We start from the raw sequence: 25,561 nt of genomic DNA, 5'->3' as shown, positions 1-25,561 counted from the left end.
CGGTGGTTTAAAATTGGCAGGAGATTAATACACCATTCCTTACTAGAGAAACTACACTTTGACCTGATATAACTCATACAACATTATTTAAAATGATAGAGGTACTAAATAAAATATAATCTTGTTTTTTATTTTTACTGTCTTACCTCAGAATTAGATTTTCTGCTGTAGCTTTAGGAGAGATAGCAACAGACTGGAAAACCTCCATGTGGGATTGTAAAGGAAGTCAGAGGAAACTGTCATGACTCCTATCTTATCCGTGATTCGTGGAATTGGTAGTGTTACAACTTTCCCTGTGTTACAACTATACCCAGTCTCCCCTGCTGATTTAGATCGATTTTTGACTCAACTTTTTTCAAGGACAATAAAAACGTCTTTAAAATGAACCATGCCAAAAATGTTCTGTGTGAGGAAACAATTTTGTAAATTAGACAAATAAAGAACATTCTAACAAAAAGCACTTGCTCAGATATTGTATTGGTAGTAGACATATTACAGGTGAATTTGGGCCAAAATACTGCTAAGTTTGATGAGGCACAGTCTTTGAAGTCAACAACAAAAGATATGGAATTATTTGGATGAATTGTTTGCAGAAGAAAACAGGGTGAGTTTTCATTTTTTATGTTGACTTTGAAAGTTGATTTATTTCACTCTGCTTTCGCTGTATTGGGAGCAATCTAGTTTTGCACTTGCAGTGTTACTATCCTCTGGGAATGCCATGATGACAGACCGCTGGAGAGACATCACACTCTCTATACCACAGAGATCTTCAGGGATACAGACGTCCTGACTCCTTTGTGTGATTGTTTTGCTGCTGCTGACTGAGGTGTCTTTGTTTTACCGCTGAGCTCTGTTTATGTGGTAACCCTTTTCTGCCTAGGGCCACGAATCACTGAGGGACAATCTAACGCTCCCTGCAAAACGTTGTTAAGGTAACAGCCCACCAGGGCAGTGTGTGTATGATCTGGCCTGATCCCTGTGCTGATCTCATTGTGCCCATGACTGGGTTATTAAATGAGAAGTGTGTATAGAGTGATGTTGGTGTTGATACGGTGACACAGGACACCGGGCCTTGCTATGGCAATGAAGCATTTGCTCCAGAGAAAATTACAAAAGACCATGAGCTGTTTAGTAGGGTCAAGTACAGTTCAGAAGGGCAGACAGGGTGCGTTCTATTACCTACATTTACCCAAACCAAAACATGTGTGCGTGGATCTAATAATGCTGCTCCTGAAAAATTGATGAGAGCCACTCTAAAGTTCCCTAGAGGCTCTCGAGCGCAAAGCTTGTTCATAGCTTCAAACTGTTTGGAGCTACATAATGCTTGTCGGTCTGTTTGGACCCAGAAGAGATACATAAAAAAAGCATAGTTTTTAGTATGGAAACCAAACTTTGCAGATGAGCCAAGACTATACATGATTTAATTATTTAGTTAATATATTTTTTTAAAAGTTTAGACTTTTTTAGACTTTTTGTTCTGGGTATCTAAGGCTTTATACATGAAGTTATATAGTCTTAGTGTATTATTATTAATATTATTATCCTTTTACACCAATTAGTTAGATGTCCCAAAAAAAATGTGTAAAATATTTGTTATCCTATTTCCTATCTAAAGCACATTACTGGGACCAGATTTTTTTTTGATACACATGAATACAAAATGCAACAAAATTCAAAATTCCTATCAGATTTAAATGCATAAAAGGAGTACATATTTAACTCTCATTTTAGCAGTTTGGCAGAACGTTTCATTACAGTGACATCACCAGAGTAATGCCAGACATGTCCAATTGTTTTTGAACATTGCATGATGACTAAAACAAAGAGAAGCAGAGTTGACTAGGTCTGACTAGTTAGAGCTGGTTACACTCACCCAAAGGGAGGATGCCATAAAGTGCAATGAGCTGTCTTACATCAGAGAGAGATGGCATGGGCTCAATATCTGCCTGCCGCAGAGTTGTGCCCAAGTAACTGTATTCACCTAGAGAGACAAGGAAAAATATATACCATAATGCTTTAAATATGCTATCAAACATCAGGCATCAATGGCTGCTTGCCAGCATTGGATCACGTCACCATTACACGCTTTCCATGGAACGTAAATAACGTCAGAGTGACAAAGTTGTTCCAACACATAGCAGTCAATGTTATTTCTATATTTTAAACGCCACACCCTGTTCCCGAAAAACAAACTAAATAGAAAGTACAATTTTAAGGTTTCAATTTTTTTTTGCCATTTCAGAGATACATTTGGTTGCTGTGCTGTGCAGATGAACAACTGATGACTCATAAAATCCATTGTGATACACACACACGTTGACAAGGGTGTGATTCACTGTGCATGTGTCTGTGATCAAGTCGCTATAGCAGTAAAACCCAGTCTGAACCCCTGGGCAAAGCATTTATCATAAAACTAATTCACTTGATTCAAACTCTGAAGACTTGATTCACTGATGTAACCGTCTGATTTTAATGTGAGATGTAACAAATGGCAACAAATGAAAACCAATGAAAATAGTGCAGGTACAATGTAAGTTCACATCAAAGCTATAGCTCTGACACTGGACTTTATGTACTATATGTGTACTAATTAATTCCAAGAATTATCAGCATGAATGTTAAAATGTTTAGCAAACAAATGACGGCGGTTTGGAGCCCCCATATGTGTGACCACAGCCATTGAACTGAGACTAGAGTCTCTGTTTTCATGTGGCATTACACTGTGCCAGGAAAAAGGATAATGTTTTTTAACAGGCTGTGAACTTCTGCAGAACCTTATTTCACCAAGTATGACATGTTCCTGGATCAACATCTTTGTTGATCGTGGAACATCATTCTAATCAGCCAATCAAAGTTTCCAGTTTATGTCAAGTTCATGGTTAGGTGCTTCATTTCCCTCTGAGTTTAGGGAGAAGAAGTTATTGGTTAGGAATAGGGTTAAGATTCAATTTTCGGATGGGGATGTTGTTCCAGGATCAACAAAATATGTTGACCCAGGAACGGCGTGATTAATTCTGCAAAATCAGGACATGCTGAACTTCTTGTGCCAATCTAAGATCTAGTCTTTTCTGGTACCACTGGCAGAGTGAACTGTTAGTTCTGACCAATAATAATAATAATAATAATAATAATAATAATAATAATAATAATAATAATAATAATAATAATAATAATAATAATAATAATAATAATAATAATAATAATAATAATAATTAAATGGACATTAAAACACATTAAAAATTAGTACATTTAAATGTGTATATTATATAATTATATTTTTAACAAAACAACTTTTGTTTTTAAAGGTTCAAACTTTAATTGTATTTAATAACTTTAAATGTATTCAGAATTTAAAATATGCTTTTATTTGATATTTTTACTTCAGACATTTTACTGACTGTTAAAATGTCTGACTGTATGTCAACTTACTCTCACTACTAGTTTTAGTAGGTTAGTGTTTGGGTTAGTCGAATAAGTTGACATGTAGTTGAAAAGTTACTTATACTGAGTAGAACATAGACTCTATTAAATAAGATTGCAAATTAGAAAATAAAGTAAATACAATTACATCTCAAGGGGACTATCCTGCTAGTAATAAATCTAAGGAAACATTTCTGTTGGGGGACCATCAAAAAGTGTATTAAGCAGATGACCTACCAATACTCTAATGACAATGACTCTAATGGAAGTTGCAATTTTACTTTATGAATTATTTAAATAAAGTGTAAAATACATTTTTACACCATTTAAAAGATACTTAAATTGGAAGGAAATTATTCATACAACTGAAATCTTTTTGATTGTAATGTTTAGTTAATGCATAATTAGGCAAGTAAAACAATGCATGGGGTCAAGAATACATCACAGAATGTTAAAAACTAAAAAGATCTCAGTGGTGTTTAGTTTTTACCTATGTAATCTGACAACTTGACATTCATCGGCCTGATTATGAAGCCTTCCAGAACAAGCTCCTCATATAGAGATTCTATGGTCCTAGAGGGAAGACAAAAGAGAGGTAGAGAGAACGTTTGAAGGAGAGAAACACAGACAGAGCATTGCAAACAAGGGAGCAAAATGATCAGTCATGCTCTGTATCTGACGCAACCTTCTATTACATCACAGCGTTCAGAGCCAGCCATGAATTCTTTTGCTCCAAATGGACGCTGGCCAGTCACCCCCTGAGTTCCAAACCCTGACATTCACAACGCTCGAGCACTTTCCAGAAGCACAATCCATCTATTGCAGAACTCGCAGTGCACTGGTGTTTAACATATGACCTACATCTCTTACTTTCAAACAGTGGCAGGGGTCAAAATGCTCTTTTACCAATGATTAAACTACATTATAATATTCTTGAGAAATATACTTTAAATGCATTTTAAACAAGTTTATTTATTTATACCTGTCAGCTGTGAGGTCCTTCTCTTTCTTCTTCTTCTTTCCAGTCTTCCGCCCTTTCTTTTTTTTCTAAAGCAAAGAAAATGTGTTTTAAGTTATGAACAACAATATATGGACATTTTTATGAATCAAGAATGACAAGGGAAGTAAAGTATGTGTCAGATGATACAGAAATTATATTTTTCGTTCTGATTTTGAGATTGAAATAAGTCTTAACAGGAATCAAAGTGTGATTAGATTAGTATCATACTGTAATGGAAGTATATTTTCCTTTTAACACCAATGGATATGTATGTGTGTTTCAGTATATTAAAAATCATCTGATTCTACAGTGTGACATTTTAATAACAGGTGTGTGGCATATGCGCTTGCATCCAAAATGTAGAAATCCTGAAAATCCTCTGGTGACTTGACATAAACAAACACTGTGTGGCACGAAGAGATGGGCTGCATGTGTGTGTTTCCCTGATCATCTAGAATGAACTCGCAGTACAAATGTTTTTATGCAGCTTACCAGAGACACCCTGGAACCTGCTGTAATTCAGGGCTTTTCCAAACCACTAATGAACTAAACTAGCAGCCATGTAATTCCATGAGGTATGTGTTACCAAACGTTCTAAATATTTGTTTGGCGAGGAATTATAAATTCCACTTACTTCATTTTCTCAGAAACCACTGGACTGAACATACTGTGATTCCCCAAAATATTTTTATGGAAAATATTGGATAATATTTGGCAGGTCAGTTTGTTATTCAATCATATTAAGACCAGGAAACTTTCTCCCAAAGAACACCAATGCCAGCAATTATATAACAGACAGCTTGGGCGTTACATGTTCATTTAACCAACAAACCCTCCCTGTTGCATAATGTTCAATTTGCTGTACCCAAACTGCATGACTTCCTAAATTCACAAAATTCCAACAAAGTTCAATGTGCAAACCAGCTAGATGAATTAACAGCTGGAATTTAGTCTTACATCAACAGAATGGGGTTTGCGTGTGCCTTCATCTGCAGAATGATTAATGATAAAAAACATCTTTGTGTATAAATTACAAACGTCAGACAGACAGCGTCTGTGACCGATTTAGCTGTCAAAACCTTTCAGTGTAAAGCAACTCAAGCAGGGTGCCAAATATGTTGTTGAGGAATTCTAGCTCTTGTGCTGGCATGCAATGCGGCCTTTTTCTGTGCTTCTTGTTTTGGAGAAGACACAATAGTGACTGATTGCAGAAAATGGAGATGTGTTGGTCTCCTATATATTCCTATATATTTACAGAGCCATACATATATTCACATACATACACAAACCGATCTGTCTTTTTATATGTATATAAATCTGTCTAAATATAAATGTCTAGTATCGTCAGTCATGATGTAGTAAGTCATGGTGTATCCACATTCTGATAATTCTGCTTCCAGGTCAGCTATTTTTGTTTCAGAATAATAAAAAAATTCAGATAACATTTAAAACAATACAATTATGACACATTATGAGATGCAAAGTCACTATTTAAGATATAAAGTCACATTGTGATATATGAAGTCGCAATTATGAGAAACAAAGTTCCAATTGCACAATGTAGTCACATTGTGAGAAAGTCAGTTATGACAAGTTATGAGAGGTATGCAATTATGAAAAAACATGGCAGCAATTGCAAAACAAATAGTCGCAATTATCTTTTTTTTTACTCTGTGGCAGAAACAGACTGTCTATAGTTTTAGAATATGTGTTGAGATGAAAATATATACATGTCTATGACTCTACATACACTATTACAGATTATGACTTTACCATAATATATATATATATATATATATATATATATATATATATATATATATATATATATATATATATATATATATATATATGGGGACACAGTTAGGGGGGACACAATTTCCAAAATCATGACAAAATCATACTAAGTGATGTTTTTTGAAAATGCAAAAAGTTTTCTGTGATGGATAGGTTTAGGGTTAGGGGAAAGAATATACAGTTTGTACAGTATAAAAATCATTACATATATAGGAAGTCCCATGGAAACGTGTGTGTGTGTGTGTGTGTGTGTGTGTGAGTGCGTGCGTGTGTGTGTGTGTGTGTGTGTGTGTGTGTGTGTGTGTGAGTGCGTGCGTGTGTGTGCGTGTGTGTGTGTGTGTGTGTGTGTGTTTGTGTGTGTGGTAGAGAAGGTGGGGAACAGGGGCCCTATCAAAACACAAGCTGACGAGGGCAAGACACCTTTACTAATTCTCTGTCCAGACCACATTCCTGGTCTTGAGTGCAGATCACTGTATGACCCCAGGGCCCCTCACACAAGGTGCATAAACAGAGGGCAGAGAGTATATCCTAAGATCTGGATCCATCCAGACTAAAAGACACATTACAGGGTTTTACAGGCCAGTCACTATCTATAATCTGTGCAACATCAGGGAGCACTGAGCATCTGTACACTGTCACTCATGCAGGGAATTTAAAATACGCTTAAGGTCTTATCTCAAAGGAAAAAGTATGCATGTCTGCCATTCACCTTTTTACTACTTTTCTTGACTTTTTTCTTTTTCTTTCCCTTATCTCTATCCACCACCAGCTTAAGGTTCTTCAGTTCCTGCCTCATCAGCTCGTCCACCTGAGACAAAGAAAAAAACAAAGATGGAGAAAGAGGAAAAAATGTGATGGAATGAATTGAGCCACAAGGGAAGTAAGGTGTTTTGCTTTCGTAGAGTGTTTTGGCTTTAATAAAATGTAGTGCAGAAAGAGTGTTGATTTTTTTTACTCCCAACCAGGGTTTGAATTCATATGGGTCCGAGACAAAATAATGAAGCTGAGGGCCTCACTTCGTGTACTATTGGCAGGTTAAAGATGTGGGGAAATGGGACCTTTTCATCACAGACCCCTGGTTCCCCCCTGATGACAGCTCTACTCCACCTGAACTCTGAGCTCCTCTTCAACTTCCAATCTCTTCTCCTCTCGCACCAACTGAGCATCGAAACTTTGAAGGAAGTTCTGTTTTTCATCTCGGTTATGCCAAACCTCTGCAATGCACAACAAACCCACAGAGGGTGCTGATTAATTTAAAACTAAATTTAAACCACAGATATGATCATATATACCACAGGGAAACCGCGATGGTTCATTCATCTAAAACATACAGGCATTTTCTGACATGTGAAAACAAATTCGAGTTGGACACAAAGCATCAAAGTATAGCCAGGAGAACATCAGTCAGCACTGTGTGTAAAAGAGGAAACAATTCTGAGAGGTCTGTTGGGCCTCAGTCGGACCTCCTGCGTGTGGAGCGTAGAGGAAGCACAGGTGCTGTAGTCTGGGTGAGAACGCAGCGTCTGATTGTACTCCGTGCTGCGCTCTCACGCGCCACATCCTGACAGGAAGTCCATTTCCACCCACTTCCTGTCCTGGCTAAAGGCAGTACGCCAATTTGATTCCAACTGGAAGACTGGAAACTGGAAGAAAACTGAATGGCAGGGTCTGACCTTACAATGAGTCTGAAGTTGTTTTTCCCTGTTTTGTTATTTGCATATCACAGAGAAACAGCAAACTTCTAAACTGGCCAGGACAAAAGTTTGTGAAAACGTGCTAAAATATGTGACCTGGGCTGGCAAAATGAATCGCAATGAGTATGTTTTCAAAAATTAGTTATTGTTATTTTCACATTCTCTATTAAAGGAGTGGTTGTATGCGATTTCACTTTTTTAACTTTAGTTAGTGTGTAATGTTGCTGCTTGAGCATAAACAGTATCTGCAAAGTTACAGCGCTAAAAGTTCAATGCAAACGAAGATACTGTCTTTTAAATTTATGGCAATTTATTGCCTACAAAAATGGCCGGTTTGGACTACAACGAGCTCTTCCTGGGTTGGGGACATCATAAACCCTTGCTAGTCACTGCAGATGTGACTTCTGCCCGTAATAAGGGGCGTGCCGTTTCCGGACAACCTGTGCTTGGCACTTCAGCCAATAAAAATACATGAAACTATTTCATTGCTGCCTGATGAAACTCACATATGTCCAAAACGGTTACTTTTCAGGAAGTGAAAAAAACACTGTATTTCAAAAGCAGTTGAATGTAGCGTTGTCATACTTGGTACGGCATCTTTACATGTAACCATATTCTTATCAGTGTCATGATATAATCCACATTTGACCAAAATTGAGTTTAAATGGTCATAGCCTACGTGCATATTTTACAGTAACAGTGGTCGATACGCGTTCTTCCGATCATTAATCGCTTCCGTCGCGTTTCATATTTCACATTCATTTTCAGCGTTTATTTGCGCATCTCAGTTAACAACGGCTCTGTGTAGTAATAGCTGCTCTATGTGAAATCACGCACCTGAGGGGATTTACCGCTGATTAGAGAACCGGCTTTACTGACGAGATGCGCATTAACGACCGGCCGATCGTGATCGGAGCAGCTCTACATTTCAGTTATGAATACATTTTAGACTTAATTGTTTGGCTGACTCAATTCTATTTACTACAAACCTTTCTCCTCATTGTTGACCCTCGCAATCACCTCAATATCATTGTTAACATTCATCAATTCACACAGCTCCTTTACAGAGACAGATATCCTGAAGGAATGGAAAAAATATATAGCGCTATGTCCAGTCAACATTGTTTCACTTCACTTCGGAAATCCATGCGTTAACATCTTCACAATACGATGAAACTTCATGAGACCGGCGATGCTTCCACAGGGTGGGAGATACATGGCGTGATTGACAGCTTTGACACCAAATGGATATAGCCTACTTGAAAATCAAATGACATGATTTTACAACTTTTCATTGGTTATTTAGATATTTAGATAGCCATTTAGATATGTGAAGCATACTGTATACTGAAATTAACCTGGACATTCAATGAAAAATCAAAAAATCGGCAAAATGGACATACATGGTTTTCATCGGACAGCGACGATTTGGCCATCTAACCAATCTAAAGCCGGGTGCACACTGTGCGATTTTGGCAACGATTTGGCCGTCTGAGACAAATTTAGCAAATCCTAAAAGATTCCTCTGATCCTAGGCTAAAATCTGACGTATTTGGTCGTTAGTTTGACATGTTCACCGGCAGCCGATTACTGACCACTGCGATCAAATTTTACCTGATGGGTCCTACTGTGCGATTTTTCAAAATCCTTTGCAAATGTCCCTTGTCAGACTGTACGAACATGATCCCCGATATAAGCCATGTCACACTGTAAGATCTCAGTTGGCATTAATGTCAGACTGCACGATAGTGACGGTGCGCTAAAAAGGGACGCGCACAAGAAAACTCGCCCGGTGTTTTATATCATCAATGAATGGCACGTTCGGTGACAGTGAGCTGCATTACACTCAGGACTGAAATGCTGGCTACAAAGAAATCTCTAGCACTCGTTTTGGTCATAGTTTGTCTTGAAAAAGCGAGATATTTGACAATTGTCGTAGGAGAAGTCACACTGCAGGATTTTGTGGCAAATCTTCTGACACTGCCAGAATTTCGTACTGTACTCTACAATTTTTTGGGGTTACAAATATCAGTAAATTGATTAGTGCAAACATAGTAAATCACCTTATAGGATTATTTAAATACTCTTCTTCCATACATTTTGCATCTGAAAGGAAAACGTCTCAGGTTACGTATGTAACCCTAGTTCCCTGAGGGAACGAGACGCTGCGTCGAAACGCTGTGAGAACGCCTCTGCGTTAATGCGTCGTGAAGCGCCTGTAGAACCATTCCATCGGAAAAAAGATCGATCGTCGGCGTGATGACGTCATCGACCAGAAGCTATAAAGCGTCCGTGAAAACAAACAGGAACTAACTTCTGATAAAGCCTGAAGTAAGTGATCACGGACACGCCGGGAGTATGGCAGAGCGACGCAGCGTCTCGTTCCCTCAGGGAACTAGGGTTACATACGTAACCTGAGACGTTCCCTTTCGGGGAACTCGAGCTGCGTCGAAACGCTGTGAGAACGCTTATACCCACACCGCCATAGGACCAAGTGTCTCGTATGTGTGAGGCCGAAGCGCACACGGTTACGAGAGTACCTGCACCCCAACAGTAGATGCCAGGTCTAGTTCATAGAACCTGACGAAGGTTAAAGGAGAAGACCATCCGGCCGCGTTGCAAATATCGTGGAGGGAAGCCCCCGACAAGAGTGCTTTAGAAGCAGCCATTCCCCTGGTTGAATGTGCCCGGACAGCCAGTGGAGACGGCTGCCCGGCCGCTTCATAAGCAAGTGAGATGGCCTCGACCACCCACTTGCTCATCCTCTGCTTGGATACTGGAGCCCCCTTCTTAGGGGGTCCGAAACAGACAAATAATTGGTCAGATTTTCTCCACAGGGCAGCTCTGTGGACGTATGTATCCAGTGCCCTCACAGGACACAGCAGATTCAATCTTTCCTGGTCTGACGTCTTAAACGGAGGAGGACAGAAGGCTTGGAGAGTGATGGGGCCCCGTGGGCTCGTAGGAACCTTGGGAAATAACCCGGCCTGGGATGCAGAAATGCTTTCACCATCCCAGGCGCAAACTCTAAGCATGAGGGCCCTACCGACAGGGACTGAATATCTCCTATTCTTTTGAGAGATGAAATGGCCAAAAGAAAGATGGTTTTCAGGGTGAGGAACTTGTCCGAAACCTCCTCCAAAGGTTCGAACGGTGGTCCAGACAAGCCCCTCAAGACAATGGCCAAGTCCCATGCTGGGACCCTCGAGTGCATAGCCGGCCTCAACCTCAAAGTGCCACGGAGGAAGCGTGTAATTAGAGGGTGTCTTCCCAAAGACACTCCACCGAAAGGGACGTGGAAGGCACCCAAGGCCGCCACGTACACCTTTATTGTGGAGGGGGTCAACCCTGCCGAGAACCTTGCCTGCAGGAACTCCAGCACTGTACCAACCGGGCAGTTAACCTGTTAAGCTGATTTCTAAATTTTGAAAAAATCCTAAGAAATGTATACTCAGACTAAAACAAATACAGTTTGTGAATCCTTTGCACTAAAAGCATAATTATGGTCTCATTTGAAAGCAGACACCTGGCAGTTTACTGTAAAGTCAAAATGATAATATTTTTTATAATAAAAAAAAGCTATAATAAGCTTCAAAGTTTTGTAAAGTTATTAGAAATGTATTTGTATGAAATATCTTTATGAAAATAAAATTGAAGTGGGCCTTGGAGAAATCTAGAAATGCACTACAGCTAAAGCCACAAGTCTGACCATGTTATATTTCAGATCTGAAGATGATCAGTCTAAAACTCTGAATTTTATTAAACGTTTTACAAGATCGTTTCATGTGATTTTATTTTGAGATATCTCTAAAATATCAACTGATGTTTATTGCCATGTCTTCTCAGCTTTCATTCTCTATTTTGCCTCTATTGTTTAGAGGTGCAAACTGCCCCATTCAGTTTGTCTCCCAGGCACACATTCACACTTCTGCGGACTGGTTATGGCTCTAATTATTATTCTTTTGTCTGCATTATAATTACTAACGATTCTCTATTCAAACTGTTCTATTCAAACCTCATTTCTAAATCAAACCTCTCACTTTACCCTCACTGAGACTCTATCGAATGCATTTCGTCCAAATAAGCATTTCAGTAGTTTTACATATAGAAAATGTTCATAAAAATAAAGTATTTACTCAGTGGCAGGTGCATCTAGGGCAAGCTAGCATGTTAGCTTAGCACACCAGCAAAACAACAATTTATACGATTAAAATCATGTTTTATTCAAAACTTGCTTCATATCACTTTATAATTTATAAGTCGAGTGTTTTATATAAAAATATGTGATCTCATGTAGCTTCGGGTCAAAAAATCTGACAGAAAATATACAATGCTAAAAGCTATGTGGAATAGCATTGCATTATAAATATCATCTATTATGAAACCACCCAACATGGCATAAAGAACACAGACCAACCATATATTGCCGCGATTGTGTGTTTATTGTCTTAAAACGTGTCTATCTGCATAAAATAGTGATCTAACGGTCGCTATAAAGTTGTTTTGGTCATGTCAGATACTTCCTGAATGTCACATGGTGTGTCTGTTCTTCATCTATGCATAGGGGAGTGAATTTTCAGTAGTACAGCTTTCCAGCGCCCTCCGGCTGCCAGAATGAATTGAAAACACAGCATATCACAGTATACTGCGCTCATAATCACACATCCGCGGATTTTGGATAAAGATTGAATAAATAATACTTCTCTGTATAGAAATTTGACTCAAACATGTGAGAATCTATCAATATTTCTCCACATCTGCACACATTTGAAGTAAAAACCCTGAGGGAAGTTGTTTTGTCGAGTGTCTTCATGACGACCAAAGAGGAGTATTTTATGAATGGGAGCAAATGACGCGCATATTACAATCAAAAGGTAGCGACGCCCAAGATCATATTCATAACTCCTGGCACATATTAACACATTACGGTCATTATAAGACTTTGAGAATAAAACAGAGGTAACAAAATTAAACTTTAGTCTTAGATCTTTTTAATGATGTATAGTTTGTCAAGGTAATTACTTACATCTGATAGTAATTTTGAGCTAATTTAAGCAAAGAGAGTTTCAGCACGTCCTCGTCCTCGTGACGGTTATCAGGTTAACTGGGTCCCACTGGCGTTCTCTGCACCATGCTGAGAAAAGTCTCCATTTCAAAGCGTACAGCTTCCTTCGTTTACGGAGCTCTGGAGTGCAGGATGGTCTCTACGACCTTGGCCGAGAGACCTTCCTCTATGAGCCTAGCCCCCTCAGAGGCCAGGCCCACAGTTTCCACATCTCCGGGCGTGGGTCCAGGAATCTCCCGCCCGCCTGAGAGAGTAGATCCCTCCTGGTCGGAATCTCCATCGGAGAGCCTTCCAGGAGAGATATCAGGTCCGAAAACCACACTCGGGTCGGCCAGTATGGAGCCACTAGAAGTACCTGGGCCCCGTCCCGGCGTACCCTCTCCAGAACTCCTGGAAGCAAGACAATCGGGGGGAAGGCGTACAGAGGCAGCCTCGGCCACTCCTGTACCATGGCATCCAACCCCAGCGGGGCTGGATGGGTCAGAGAAAACCACTGCGGGCAGTGGGAATTCTCCGCCGAAGCAAATAGGTCTATTTCTGCTCTCCCATATACCTTCCATAGGAGCTCCACCACCTCTGGGTGGAGTCTCCATTCCCCGGGCCTCGGCCCCTGTCTCGACAGGCTGTCTGCTTCCTGATTCAGGGCCCCCGGGATATATACTGCCCTGATTGACAGCAATTTCCCTTGGGCCCACAGGAGGATCCGATGTGCCAATTTGTCCAACGGACGAGACCTCAGACCCCCCTGGTGATTTATATAGGCGACCACCGACGTGTTGTCTGTCCTGACTAGCACGTGGTGGCCCCTGAGGTCGGGCAGGAACTGTTTCAATGCAAGAAACACTGCGAGCATCTCTAGCCGATTTATGTGCCAGTGCCGCTGATGTTCCTGCCATAGACCCTGGGATGAGCGACCACTCATGGTCGCCCCCCAGCCCGTGAGAGAGGCATCTGTCGTTAGCATTACGCGACGAACATGAGCCCCTAACACGGGACCCTGAGATAAAAACCCCGGGTTTTTCCACATGACCAGAGCACGTAGGCATCGCCGCGTGACTTTGATCGTGCGGAGCGGATTTCCCCTCGGGGAGAACCCTTTTGTTTTGAGCCACCACTGCAGTGGCCTCATGTACAGTAGGCCAAAAGGTATCACGTTGGACGCTGCTGCCATGAGACCTAACAGTTTCTGGAACTGTTTCACAGTGACGGCCCGGCCTAGCCTCTGTTCTTTGACGGCTGCCAGGATCGATGCTATGCGTGTTGGCGATAATTGCGCCCGCATAATTACCGAATCCCAGTTCACACCTAGAAAAGTGGTTCTCTGAGCCGGAGAAAGCACACTCTTCTTGGCGTTCAGCCTCAACCCCAGCTTCGACATATGGGCGAGAACAGCATCTCGATGCTGAACCGCCATCTGCTCTGTATTCGCTAGAATCAGCCAGTCGTCGATATAGTTCAGAATGCGGATGCCCTGCAGACGCAGCGGCGCCAGAGCTGCATCCACACACTTGGTGAACGTGCGGGGTGACAGTGCTAGACCGAAGGGAAGTACTCGATATTGGTATGCCTCTCCCCCGAAGGCAAACCTCAGGAACTTCCTGTGATGTGGAAGGATGGAGACATGAAAATACGCATCTTTGAGGTCTATGGTGACAAACCAATCCTCCGACTTGATCTGCGATACAATCTGTCTGAGTGTAAGCATCTTGAATTTGAGCTTGGCCACCGAGCGATTCAATAGCCGCAGATCTAATATCGGGCGTAAGCCCCCATCCTTCTTCGGCACGATGAAGTAACGGCTGTAAAAGCCAGACTCCCTGCTGGGAGGGGGAACCCTCTCTATAGCCCCTTTTTGCAGGAGTGTCTCTACTTCCTGTGCCATTACCAGAGCCTGCTCCGGGCCCACCTCTGTAGGTAGGACACCGCTGAAAGGAGGTGGCCGACTTCTGAATTGAATGGCGTACCCCTTTTCTATTATCTGCAGGACCCAATGAGATATATTTGATAGACGTTTCCACTCGTCTAGAAAATCTACTAAGGGAACCAGCCTCTCGAGGCTGGCCTCTGGTGTATTTTGAGCAACAAGCACAGTGCCCTGAAGCGGCGGACCGGCAGGGAACGACTGACTTGACTGCTCGGGGGCCCCCCGAAGGGGGCGCGGACCACCCTCGGGTGGCCCACGGAGACCGACTGCGCCCCGGCATTGCGGCGGGGTTGGCAGCGCGGCCCCCCGAGGGTGCCGCAGGGAAACGGGTACCGTTGGCAGGGGTAAACACCGTTTCCCTACGGGGGGAACCACCCTCAGCGTCCTGACGCTTCTGGCGTCAGGAACGCTTCGACGAGGCCTTCTTGGCGATCAGGACTGTCCTCTGATCAGCCCTGCCCCTCGAAGGCCTCGTCTGAGAGCGCCGCCCCTCGTCCCCGCGCTGAGGGGGAGCTCGGGTAGCGACGCTCTGCTTTTGTTGAGCCCTGTGTGAGGAGCTCGTACTCGGTTTGGGCTGCTTGATTGTGTCAGCAGCAGCCCCAGGGGCCTGGACCCGGAGAGGGAGGAACTGCTTGAGCGCCGCAGCTTGCTTTTTCGACTCCTGGAACCTCTCGGTGACAGTGTGAACTGCGTCACCGAAGAGGCCTCCAGGAGAAAGCGGCGCATCAAGCAGGAAAGCTTTCTCCCTCTCCTTGATGTCTGTGGGGTTCAACCATAAATGCCTCTCCGTGGCCACCAATGCTGCCATAGAGCGGCCAACACATCTGGCCGTCTCTTTGGTGGCCCGGAGAGCTAAATCAGCGGAAGATCTCAATTCTGCTACAATATCTCCCCCCACGACATCACTACCGTCCAAATCCCTCAGCAGGTCAGCCTGATATGCCTGCACGATAGCCATAGTGTGCAGGCATGCAGCAGCTTGACCCGCTGCCGAGTACGTTTTACCCACCAGCGCCGACGTTGTTTTAAGAGGTCTGGTGGGCAAAGTCGGGGCCTTAAGGGACGATGCCGAAGAAGGCGAGAGATGGCTCGCAAGCGTCTCTTCAACCTTTGGCATCGCCCCATAACCATATTGTTTCAGCCCGGCGATGTTACTGTAGACCGAGGTCTGCGGGCTGAAAACTCTATATGATGCCGGTCTCTTCCATGATCTTGCCACCTCGGTGTGCAAGTCATGAAAGAACGGCAGGCCCCGCCGCTGAGGCTCTGAAGCGCGAGACGGCAGGAATCTTTCGTCTAATTTGCTATGACGCTTTCTTCCTGCCTCAGTTCTTTCAGTGGGCCAGTCGATGTTTAACCTGGCCACTGCTCGCGTCAGAACCTCAACTAGCTCCTCACTAGCAGGGGACTGAAGTGGCGAGTCTTCAGTCTCGATGCTTTCAACGTCCACCTCCTCAGAGCTGGACAGATGAAGCACAGGCGACTCTCTCGGGGGGGAAGAAACCGCCATGCGTGCTTCCATGCCCCGAGAAGAGCCGCTGGATGGAGCAGGTGAGGGCAGAGATAAGGCAGCGCCCGTCTCTAACCCCTCTGCCACATCCAATTGTGATCCCCACGGCGGCAGCGGGGACCAGAGCCGCGGGGAACACGAGCCGAGGCACCCTCCTCGAAGAGTGCCCGGCGGGAGCGCAGCGTTCTCAGTGGTAATCGCTCACAATGCTCGCAAGCAGCCCCCTCGAGGGCTGCCTGGGCATGCTGCGTTCCCAAGCATGCAACACAGAGAAGGTGTGTGTCCCCACCCGTGATGTAGCGTGGGCAGGGAGGAACACACTTTCTGAAATTGCAGCTCTCACTCGCCATCTCTATCTATTTTATTTTTCTCTTTTTTTTGTTAATCTACTGATATTTAACAAAAAGGGTGGAAAATCTCTGGATATAGACAGACAAAAACACCAAATAGACAGACAGGTTCACACAGATCGCTTGCTGAAGGCTCAGAAGCTAGTTCCTGTTTGTTTTCACGGACGCTTTATAGCTTCCGGTCGATGACGTCATCACGCCGACGATCGATCTTTTTTCCGATGGAATGGTTCTACAGGCGCTTCACGACGCATTAACGCAGAGGCGTTCTCACAGCGTTTCGACGCAGCTCGAGTTCCCCGAAAGGGAACTCCTGCAAATACATATGCAATAAGGTCAGGCACAAAAATAAAATAAAATAAATTAAATAAAAATCCCGCCCACGCCTTTTCAGCAATAATTTATCACTGTGTGTCTTTAGTACATCCTGACAGGTCATTTTTTAACACCAAAAGAGGGTTTAAATCTGGCCCTATGTCTATAATAATGATGCAAATTTTGAACATTTGGGACAGATTTGGTAGCAAATTCTAGGCTCACATCTTTTGTTCTTGCATGTTTATGTCGTGTCTACAAACAAAGACACCTACATTGCATGTGAGGTTGCTGAGGAGGGGTTGTAGCTTGTTGCTACGACAAATAGTGTTGTTGCGTTTAATTTGAAGTAGTCAGCTAACAGGCATTTACAGTTTTTTTCAGTCGCTAACAAGCGTTTGTCCAATCAGTTGTCACATTTTCAAAACTCTAAACACAATTAGCACAGCATTGTTTTTTTGTGGCCATACCATTCACACATTTCATGTCGTTTTCACACAATATGCAGTCACTGAACACATTTCCACAGTGCTTACATTTTCTTAACAGACAAGCTATACCTCCCAACAAAATGATGGATTGTTTTTGTTGTATTTACGAATGCTAACACACAACATCCCACAATAGCAAAAACAATATTCCAAACTTTAGATACAATATAAAACCCCTGCTTCAGCAATGATATCAGTTAAATATATATATATATATATATATATATATATATATATATATATATATATATATATATATATATATATATATATATATATATATATATATATATATATATATATATATATATATCAGCTGATAATAATTCTATTCTCACTTGACATGTCAATATGTCAATAAGGTCATACAGTAATGCATATGTAGAATGTTTTGTCCCTCTAAAGAATACAACGTCTTACACCCTCTGGGAGAAGCTCCTCAATAATGAACAAGAGCTTGCCATTGTAGACATGGTTCTTGAAAATAATGCAATAAAACCGCAAGATATTCAAACTAGAATTGTGGCGGACCATGAGATTTTTGACAATATCGGTAGGATTAGCCTCACAACCATTACGTGGGCATTGTCCAAACACAGAGTGCGGATGAAGCAGCTCTACACTGTTCCCTTTGAGAGGAACAGTGAGAGAGTCAAGGAGCCCTATTCACCTTTCCTCAACCCAATAGAGGAGTTCTTCTGTGCATGGAGATAGAAGGTTTATGACCATCAGCCACATGACCAGATGTCCCTCCTTGAAGCCATGGATGCTGGCTGCAGGGACCTCACAGTTCGTAATTGCTAAGGGTGGATCCGACATACCAAGTGGTCTTATCCCAGGTGCATCGACTTGGATAATATCAGAAGTGATGTATGAAAACATGTGGCCTAACCCTGAAGATCGCAGAGATAAGATACAGTAATTTTGTGCCTTTTTAGTGTCTCTCACCCCCTCAATTTTGTTTCATCTTTTAACAGATATTGCTGTTGTTTTTTTTGTTTTGTTTCTAATGCTCTTCTGTGTTTCATGGATATTTTGTTCACTGTAAACAATACTGTAAATCTTTTTTCTGTTCTATCATACAGTGTATCTACTGTACCTCCTGCAGTAAAGAGTAAAGAAAAAATGAATTGCTTTTTATTGTAATGCTTTTGAATATGAACATGTGAACACTGTACATGTGGACATACAGTTCCCAACCAAGAAATTTAGTGTAAAAACGGCGGATTGCATGTTTTGCATGCAAATACTGGTAAAACTGAAACAAAAGTCTGTGCAGTTTTAGTAATGTTAACAATAGCCAGTATTTTGAATCCTGCTGTACTTTGATTGACTGCATGTACCTTGTGAAGTGAAAACAAGTGTTATTCTTTGATAGAATAATTCAATTTTGAGTCAGTTTTCCAGTGTTTTGGTAAAGTTAGTGTGTGCAGATAAAGATGTGTTCTGTTTTGAAATGAAGAGTTAGTGTATATTTAACAAAAGATGTTTGTGATAAGAAAATTATCCATTTGGCTAATTGTGTTTTGTAGGTGTTAGTCTGTGTTAAGAGTTTAGAAAAAGTATCTGAAGTATGGGAACGTGCTTGTTAGCGATTGAAAAAAACTGTAACATGGAAAATTATAAATGGCAACCCTTGTTGACCTCTGAGGAAACAAGTATTGTCAAAACAAAGAAAATTGAACTGCACAGACTCAAACTGTGATCAGAGAGGGAATGTGATAGAACAAGATCCAAACCACAGTGGCAGATTTAATACTTACTGTTAATATTTATTTTTATTCTGATATATAGTTTTGTATGATGTTTTTACTGTCAGTGGGTTTAGTGCAGCATGATAGATCAGCACTGATATGATCACCATAAACATTGCGCTTCCTCTAACAAAGAGCTGTACTGAAGAACAAATGACTGCTCTGCAGTCAAGCATTTTCAACCGCAGAATGGCGATAGACCAAAACTCAGTAGAGCAGTTCGAATTAAAAGTAAAATTTGAAAGTTAAGTTTAACCGTTTATTTTTTAACATAACATACAAATAGTCCATGTTTACATTACAGTACAAAATTATTCCTAGCTTCCCCATTTGTATAGATGGTGAGGGAATTGAAAGATTTCAGTTTCTAAATTGTTAACAAGCATTGTTCAATACTGAAACTGCATTTTCAAAACTCTTCATACAGTCTGCATTACCAAGATACATTTTGGCCAAACAGTTAATCTAACCTCCAAAACTCACTCAGACCAACAACATACTTCATACATGTCTAAAAGATAAGCTCAGTCCACCAATCACTGGCAACAAATTCTCTGAAAACATGCATGTCCCTCATAACACGCTGACCTAAACAACATTAGCAACAGGGAGCATTACATCAAGTATGACCTTTTATTTTTAAAGTTTGAATGAGTGTTCACAGAAACAGCATTTCATTACAAAACAGATTTTTAATTTATTGAATGTACAAACCTGATTCCAAAGTTGGGACACTGTACAAATTGTGAATAAAAACAGAATGCAATGATGTGGAAGTTTCAAATCTCAATGTTTTATTCAAATACAACATAGATGACATCAAATGTTTAAACTGAGGAAATGTATCATTTAAAGGGAAAAATAAAGTTGATTTTAAATTTCATGGCATCAACACATCTCAAAAAAAGTTAGGACAAGGCCATGTTTACCACTGTGTGGCATCCCCTCTTCCCTGAAAGAGACGATGTCTGGATGGGAGCATATGTTGTTCTAGAACTTGGATATACCTTACAGCATTGATGGTGCCTTTCCAGATGTGTAAGCCGTCCATGCCACACACACACACACACACGTAACTATACCATCAGAGACGCAGGCTTCTGAACTGAGCGCTGATAACTTGGGTTGTCCCTGTCCTCTTTAGTACGGATGACATGGCGTCCCAGTTTTTTTGAGATTGAAAGAATTCATCTGACCACAGAACAGTTTTCCACTTCACCACAGTCCGTTTTAAATTTGCCTTGGCCCAGAGAAAACGCTGCGCTTCTGGGTCATGTTTAGATATGACTTCTGAGCTGAGTTTTAGCTGGCAACGTCAAATGGCACAGTGGATTGTGTTCACCAACAATGTTTTCTGGAAGTATTCATGAGCCCATGTTGTGAATTCCATTACAGTAGCATTCCTGTAGAGCCAGTGCCGTCTAAGGGCCCAAAGATCATGGGCATCCAGTGCGGTTTTCTGGCCTTGACCCTTACACACAGAGATTGTTCCAGATTCTCTGAATCTTTGGATGATATTATTCACTGTAGATGATGGTAACTTCAAATTCTTTCATATTTCTCTGAGAAACTCCTTTCTGATATTGCTCCACTATTTTAGCACAGCATTAGATTCCCCATTGGTGATCCTCTACCCTTCCTGACTTCTGAGAGACACTTTCACTCTGAGAGGCTCTGTTTATACCCAGTCACGTTGCCAATTGACCTAATAAGTTGCAAATATGGGTGTCCAGCTGTTACTTATATGTACATTTAACCTTTCAGGCCTCTTATTGCTACCTGTCCCAACTTTTTTGGAATGTGTAGCTCTTATGTAACCCAAAATGAGCCAATATTTGGCATGACATTTCAAAATGTCTCACTTTCAACATTTGATATGTTATCTATATTCTATTGTGAATAAAATATAAGTTTTTGATATTTTCTTCACACTGATTCTTTTTTATGCACAATTTGTTTAGTGTCCCAACTTTTTGGAAACTGAAGCACACATATGTAACACGAATGAATCAGAAATAATTTGTTTCTTTATTCACTTTATTTGTGAAAATACTGTAAATAGGTGGAAAAAAAACATCCTGAAATTCCAGGGCAAAAAAACAACAACAAAAAACAAAAACAAAAAACAAAAAAACAATCAACACATCCACAACACATGTAGTCTAATCACTTTTATGTTTCAAAATAATTACTGCAGAAATGTTTGAAATTTGCCATCATTCTGATTTGAATGTGATATGTGAAAAAGGAACAATATAGAGCAACACAAAGAAAGTAAGAAAAATGCCTGCATGATGGAGAGCAAGATGAGTACCGGGACAAGAGAAAGGATTGGGACAAGGAGAAAGTAGAGATTGAGGAGTTAGAATGCATGGTGGCGCTCAAAGAAGGGCCAGAATTAGGGTAACTGATGAAACAGGAGCTACTATCATAGACCATGTCATAAACCATAGGCTATCCTACAGGGAGTCTGGTGAACGAGTACAGCCAAATCTCAGCCGGGACACAGTGGCATCCATTATCCAGAATTTTCAATAAACCCACAGGTAGGATATTGTTTAAGGGCTTCTCCAACTGCAAAGTGTAAATACTTTTACCATGTATTACAGTGACTGTATGCTTCTGGTCTCTAATATGTAACTGTATTTTGTCTATCTAGAGATTCAATATCTACCTCTCTCAGGGGGCAAATGAAAACTCCTAAATGAAGAACATGAACTTGCAAAAGTTAACATGGTGATTACTGATAATGAAATAAAACTGAAGGGCATTCTATAAAGCTACTCCGAGATGGGTCATTTTTTGTGTTATTATTGAATTTCTGCAGCAAAAGAAACTAAATTCATGCAATTTACTAAACCCAACAAAACCAAAATGTGGAGAGGCTTCAAAAGACACATAATCTATAATCAATACAATATACTGTCTATTGTATAAGGGCAGAGCTGACACATAAAATAATGCAGTTTCTCTATTTCCATCTGATGTTAGTGTTTTTATGACATTGTGTTATTGCATTTTGAAAATTAATGTTGGAGTTTAGTTTACAATGTGTGATTTTGAGAATGAAATTAACTCTTTTGCCAATTGTGTGTTGTAGTTGTGTTGGTGCGTTAAGAGTTTAGTAAATGAGTTAAAAGTATCGGAAAATTCGTCATATCAATTGTAAAAAACTGTAATAGTATTGGATTTTGGATTTTGTTATTGTTTTGAACTTAAGTTTAACAGTTTTGAAAACGTCTCGGGTTATGTATATAACCCTTGTTCCCTGAGAGGGAACGAGAACTGCGTCAGAACGACGAATTTGGGGATACTCCCTTAGCAACAGCGCATCTGAAGTCTGAATGAAGTCTGAATGAAACTATTCCAATCTTAATTGGTGTTGTGCATTACGTAGATGTGACTGCATACCCAGAAGCTACATAGGGGGGGAAGCGCTCTCAGGCGATACGCGGTGTGGCGACGAGACACAGTAATCGTTCCCTCTCAGGAACGACGGAACGACGAATTTGGGGAACTTGCCGGCCTCTTTGAGCACGCAGCCAGCCGAGAGCGAAGCACCCTGAGCATCAGCTTATCACAATGCTCACATGCGGCTCCTTCGAGAGCCGCCCTAGCATGCTGAACACCCAGGTACTTCACAGAAAGCGAATTTGTGTCCGAGCCCGCATGAAACGGGGACACAGGTGCACACATTGCTTGAACTCTCTCTCAGTCGCTACTCACACAATATATATATATATATATTTTTTTTTTTTGGACAGACAACAATACTGCCATACCTTTGTATGGCAGTATTGTTGTCTGTCCAAAAAAAAAAAAGACTTTAACTTTTAGTTAAAAATTTTAGTCCAGTTTAAAAAAAGACTTTAACTTTAAGCAAAAGACTTTAACTCACTGGAGTGTGGAACTGAGAAAAATGACTTTAAAGATTTTTTTGTTGTCCAACTAAATTAGTTATAGGTAGGACACTGGAAATCTGGCATTTAGATGTTTTAGTAATGAAAATTATCTACATACACTTTTTTTTTAACTTAAACTTGACTTTTGACCCCTATTTTGAAGTTACTGCACTCTGCCTTTGTATTGTCTGCAAAACATGTGGAGTCATGCCAAGGCAAAAGGCAGTAACTTCCATATTATCAATATTTGGATGCTGATCACCATTTACAAAATCAATATAGTAACACCAGTATAAAATCTAATGATCATGGCATTTATTTTGGATGATTTACAATTAATTATAGCCATCTTCTTATTACCATCATGTGCTTTAGTTGCATTCTGATGCCATTATTAAGGACACAATACGTCTTGTAAAGAGTATCTTCATTGGTGTGCAGCAAAACTTACAGGTTGATAGGTGACACTGAATTATATGAACAAGATAAGATTATTTCTAATGACCAAACATTTGCACATATAATGCAAAGATATAAAAAATAGAACAAATAACAAATAATGTAAAAATGCATGGGATTGGAATAAGATAAATAGCAAATAGTGCCGATGGTTAATCAAGGGTTAAGTTTGGCTATCACGCTCTAATGACAGCGCTGACTGGATCGGATTCCCCATTCATAGGAGTAACAGAGTAATTATTTATTGCAATATGTTTTTAATGTTTTTATCTAGTAAAAAATGATACAATAGGCTACATAGCTTAATTACTTTTACATCTTTGAATGAAAATCGCCTAGCCTAAAAGGACAACTTTTAGATTGATGTGAACAAGTAGGAATAATTCTCAGAATGCTTGTGGATTAAACATCTCCGATGACGTTCATTGCCATGGATTTTATCGGGTTTACAAGAAAAGGTAGGATATATAGATATAATTGTGAACTGTTTCTAATGATTGTATGCGTGATCGCACGCTGTCACGGCATTCGAGTGCACACAGTCGTGCAGTGGGCAGCCCCAAACTGCCTGACAGGCGCGCTGAGTGAATATTCTGCATTATGAAAACATGTATGACAGTATACAGGCTACACCGTAACTTAACCCTTTAGAACCTAAAGCTAAAAAGGGGCGTTTTCACATATTTTGTTTTTTTGACTGTAGAATTATAACAGAATGTGCTATCCTCAAGTGCAAGGTGTTATTTTTTTCAGAAGACAACTGGCTTTCAATAAATTACAGTTATTGACCCTCACTGTATATGGTAATTTTGAAAATAGAATTTAAATAGGCAAAAACTGCAAAAACGGGAATACATTTTACTGCTTTTTATTGAGAAAAAATCAGAAACCCACTGAACGAAAGAATCTAACACTTTAAACTTGAAGAATAAACTATAATACATATATACAAGTCTTTTTGTGACACTGGGTTGCAGAGTTTTCACTCAGGAGCCTTTTTCTTTACCCCACGGCCCCTCTGAGGTGGTGTTATGGAGGGCCCGTTTGCTTTTGTACAAGCCACACTGGGGAAAAAAAACAAAACAAGCTTGTATTACAAACTCACAATATATGTATAAATGTATTTTCCATTATAAAATAATACATTAAAGCAAAATTGTAAAAAAAACTAAATAAACACCTATAAATGCAACCAAATAACAATGACGTAATAATACAAAATAATTACTTACACACATGCCAACACACACATGTACACATCACACACACATGTAAACACATACACATGCATGTAAACACATGAACACAGACAAACACATGAATGCCATGCATGCAAACACATTTGAACACACGCAAACACATGAATGTAACGTTAGTGGATGTAAACACATGAACGACACATGCAACGCATACGCGCGTGTACACACACACACACACACACACACACACACACACACACACACACTATGATGCATGAAACAGGGATATTTTGAACTAAAACATTGAATCTATGCCTATTTCACCGACATTTCTCACAGTTTCAGCATAGAAAAGACAAGCTTCACTTACCAATCCATGTCTAGATCAAGGGTAGCAACAAATGCCTCCTCAACATCTGAATATGCAGTCTCTGGGTCTGAAGAGTCCCTCTCAGCCGCTTTCCAAGTGTCAAAGATAAACTCAATAGCCTCCTATCTTGTATACACTGTCTTCACCATGCTTTTGTCCTTTTTTAATTGTGTTTTGGAATCTAAAAATCCTATAAAACTCTGCCGCGCTCCGTATCTCCGTTCTATTCGCCCCTTCCCGCTCCCCCCCGAAAGCCGCGGTGATTTGCCGATGGAAAACATGACATTACCGTAATAAGCCGTATATAGGCG

The 25,561-nt window shown here is 40.7% G+C and overlaps 1 protein-coding gene across 3 annotated transcripts in view; it reads right to left on the bottom strand.

The window, feature by feature from the left end:
* Positions 1-25,561, bottom strand: part of iqca1 (IQ motif containing with AAA domain 1) — a 66,371-nt gene that overhangs the window by 14,686 nt on the left and 26,124 nt on the right. For all 3 annotated transcript variants that reach the window (XM_067459334.1, XM_067459335.1, XM_067459336.1), the window contains 5 exons: positions 7,325-7,431; positions 6,927-7,025; positions 4,403-4,467; positions 3,911-3,993; positions 1,874-1,981 (listed from right to left, as the gene is read on the bottom strand). In XM_067459334.1, coding sequence (XP_067315435.1) covers positions 1,874-1,981; positions 3,911-3,993; positions 4,403-4,467; positions 6,927-7,025; positions 7,325-7,431 — 462 coding nt within the window. The remainder of the gene's footprint in view (positions 1-1,873; positions 1,982-3,910; positions 3,994-4,402; positions 4,468-6,926; positions 7,026-7,324; positions 7,432-25,561) is intronic.

This window comes from Pseudorasbora parva, chromosome 12, assembly GCF_024679245.1.
Source record: "Pseudorasbora parva isolate DD20220531a chromosome 12, ASM2467924v1, whole genome shotgun sequence".
NCBI classification, from domain to species: domain Eukaryota; kingdom Metazoa; phylum Chordata; class Actinopteri; order Cypriniformes; family Gobionidae; genus Pseudorasbora; species Pseudorasbora parva.
Note: the sequence above shows the minus strand (reverse complement) of the source record. Positions and strands in the feature narration are given on the sequence as shown.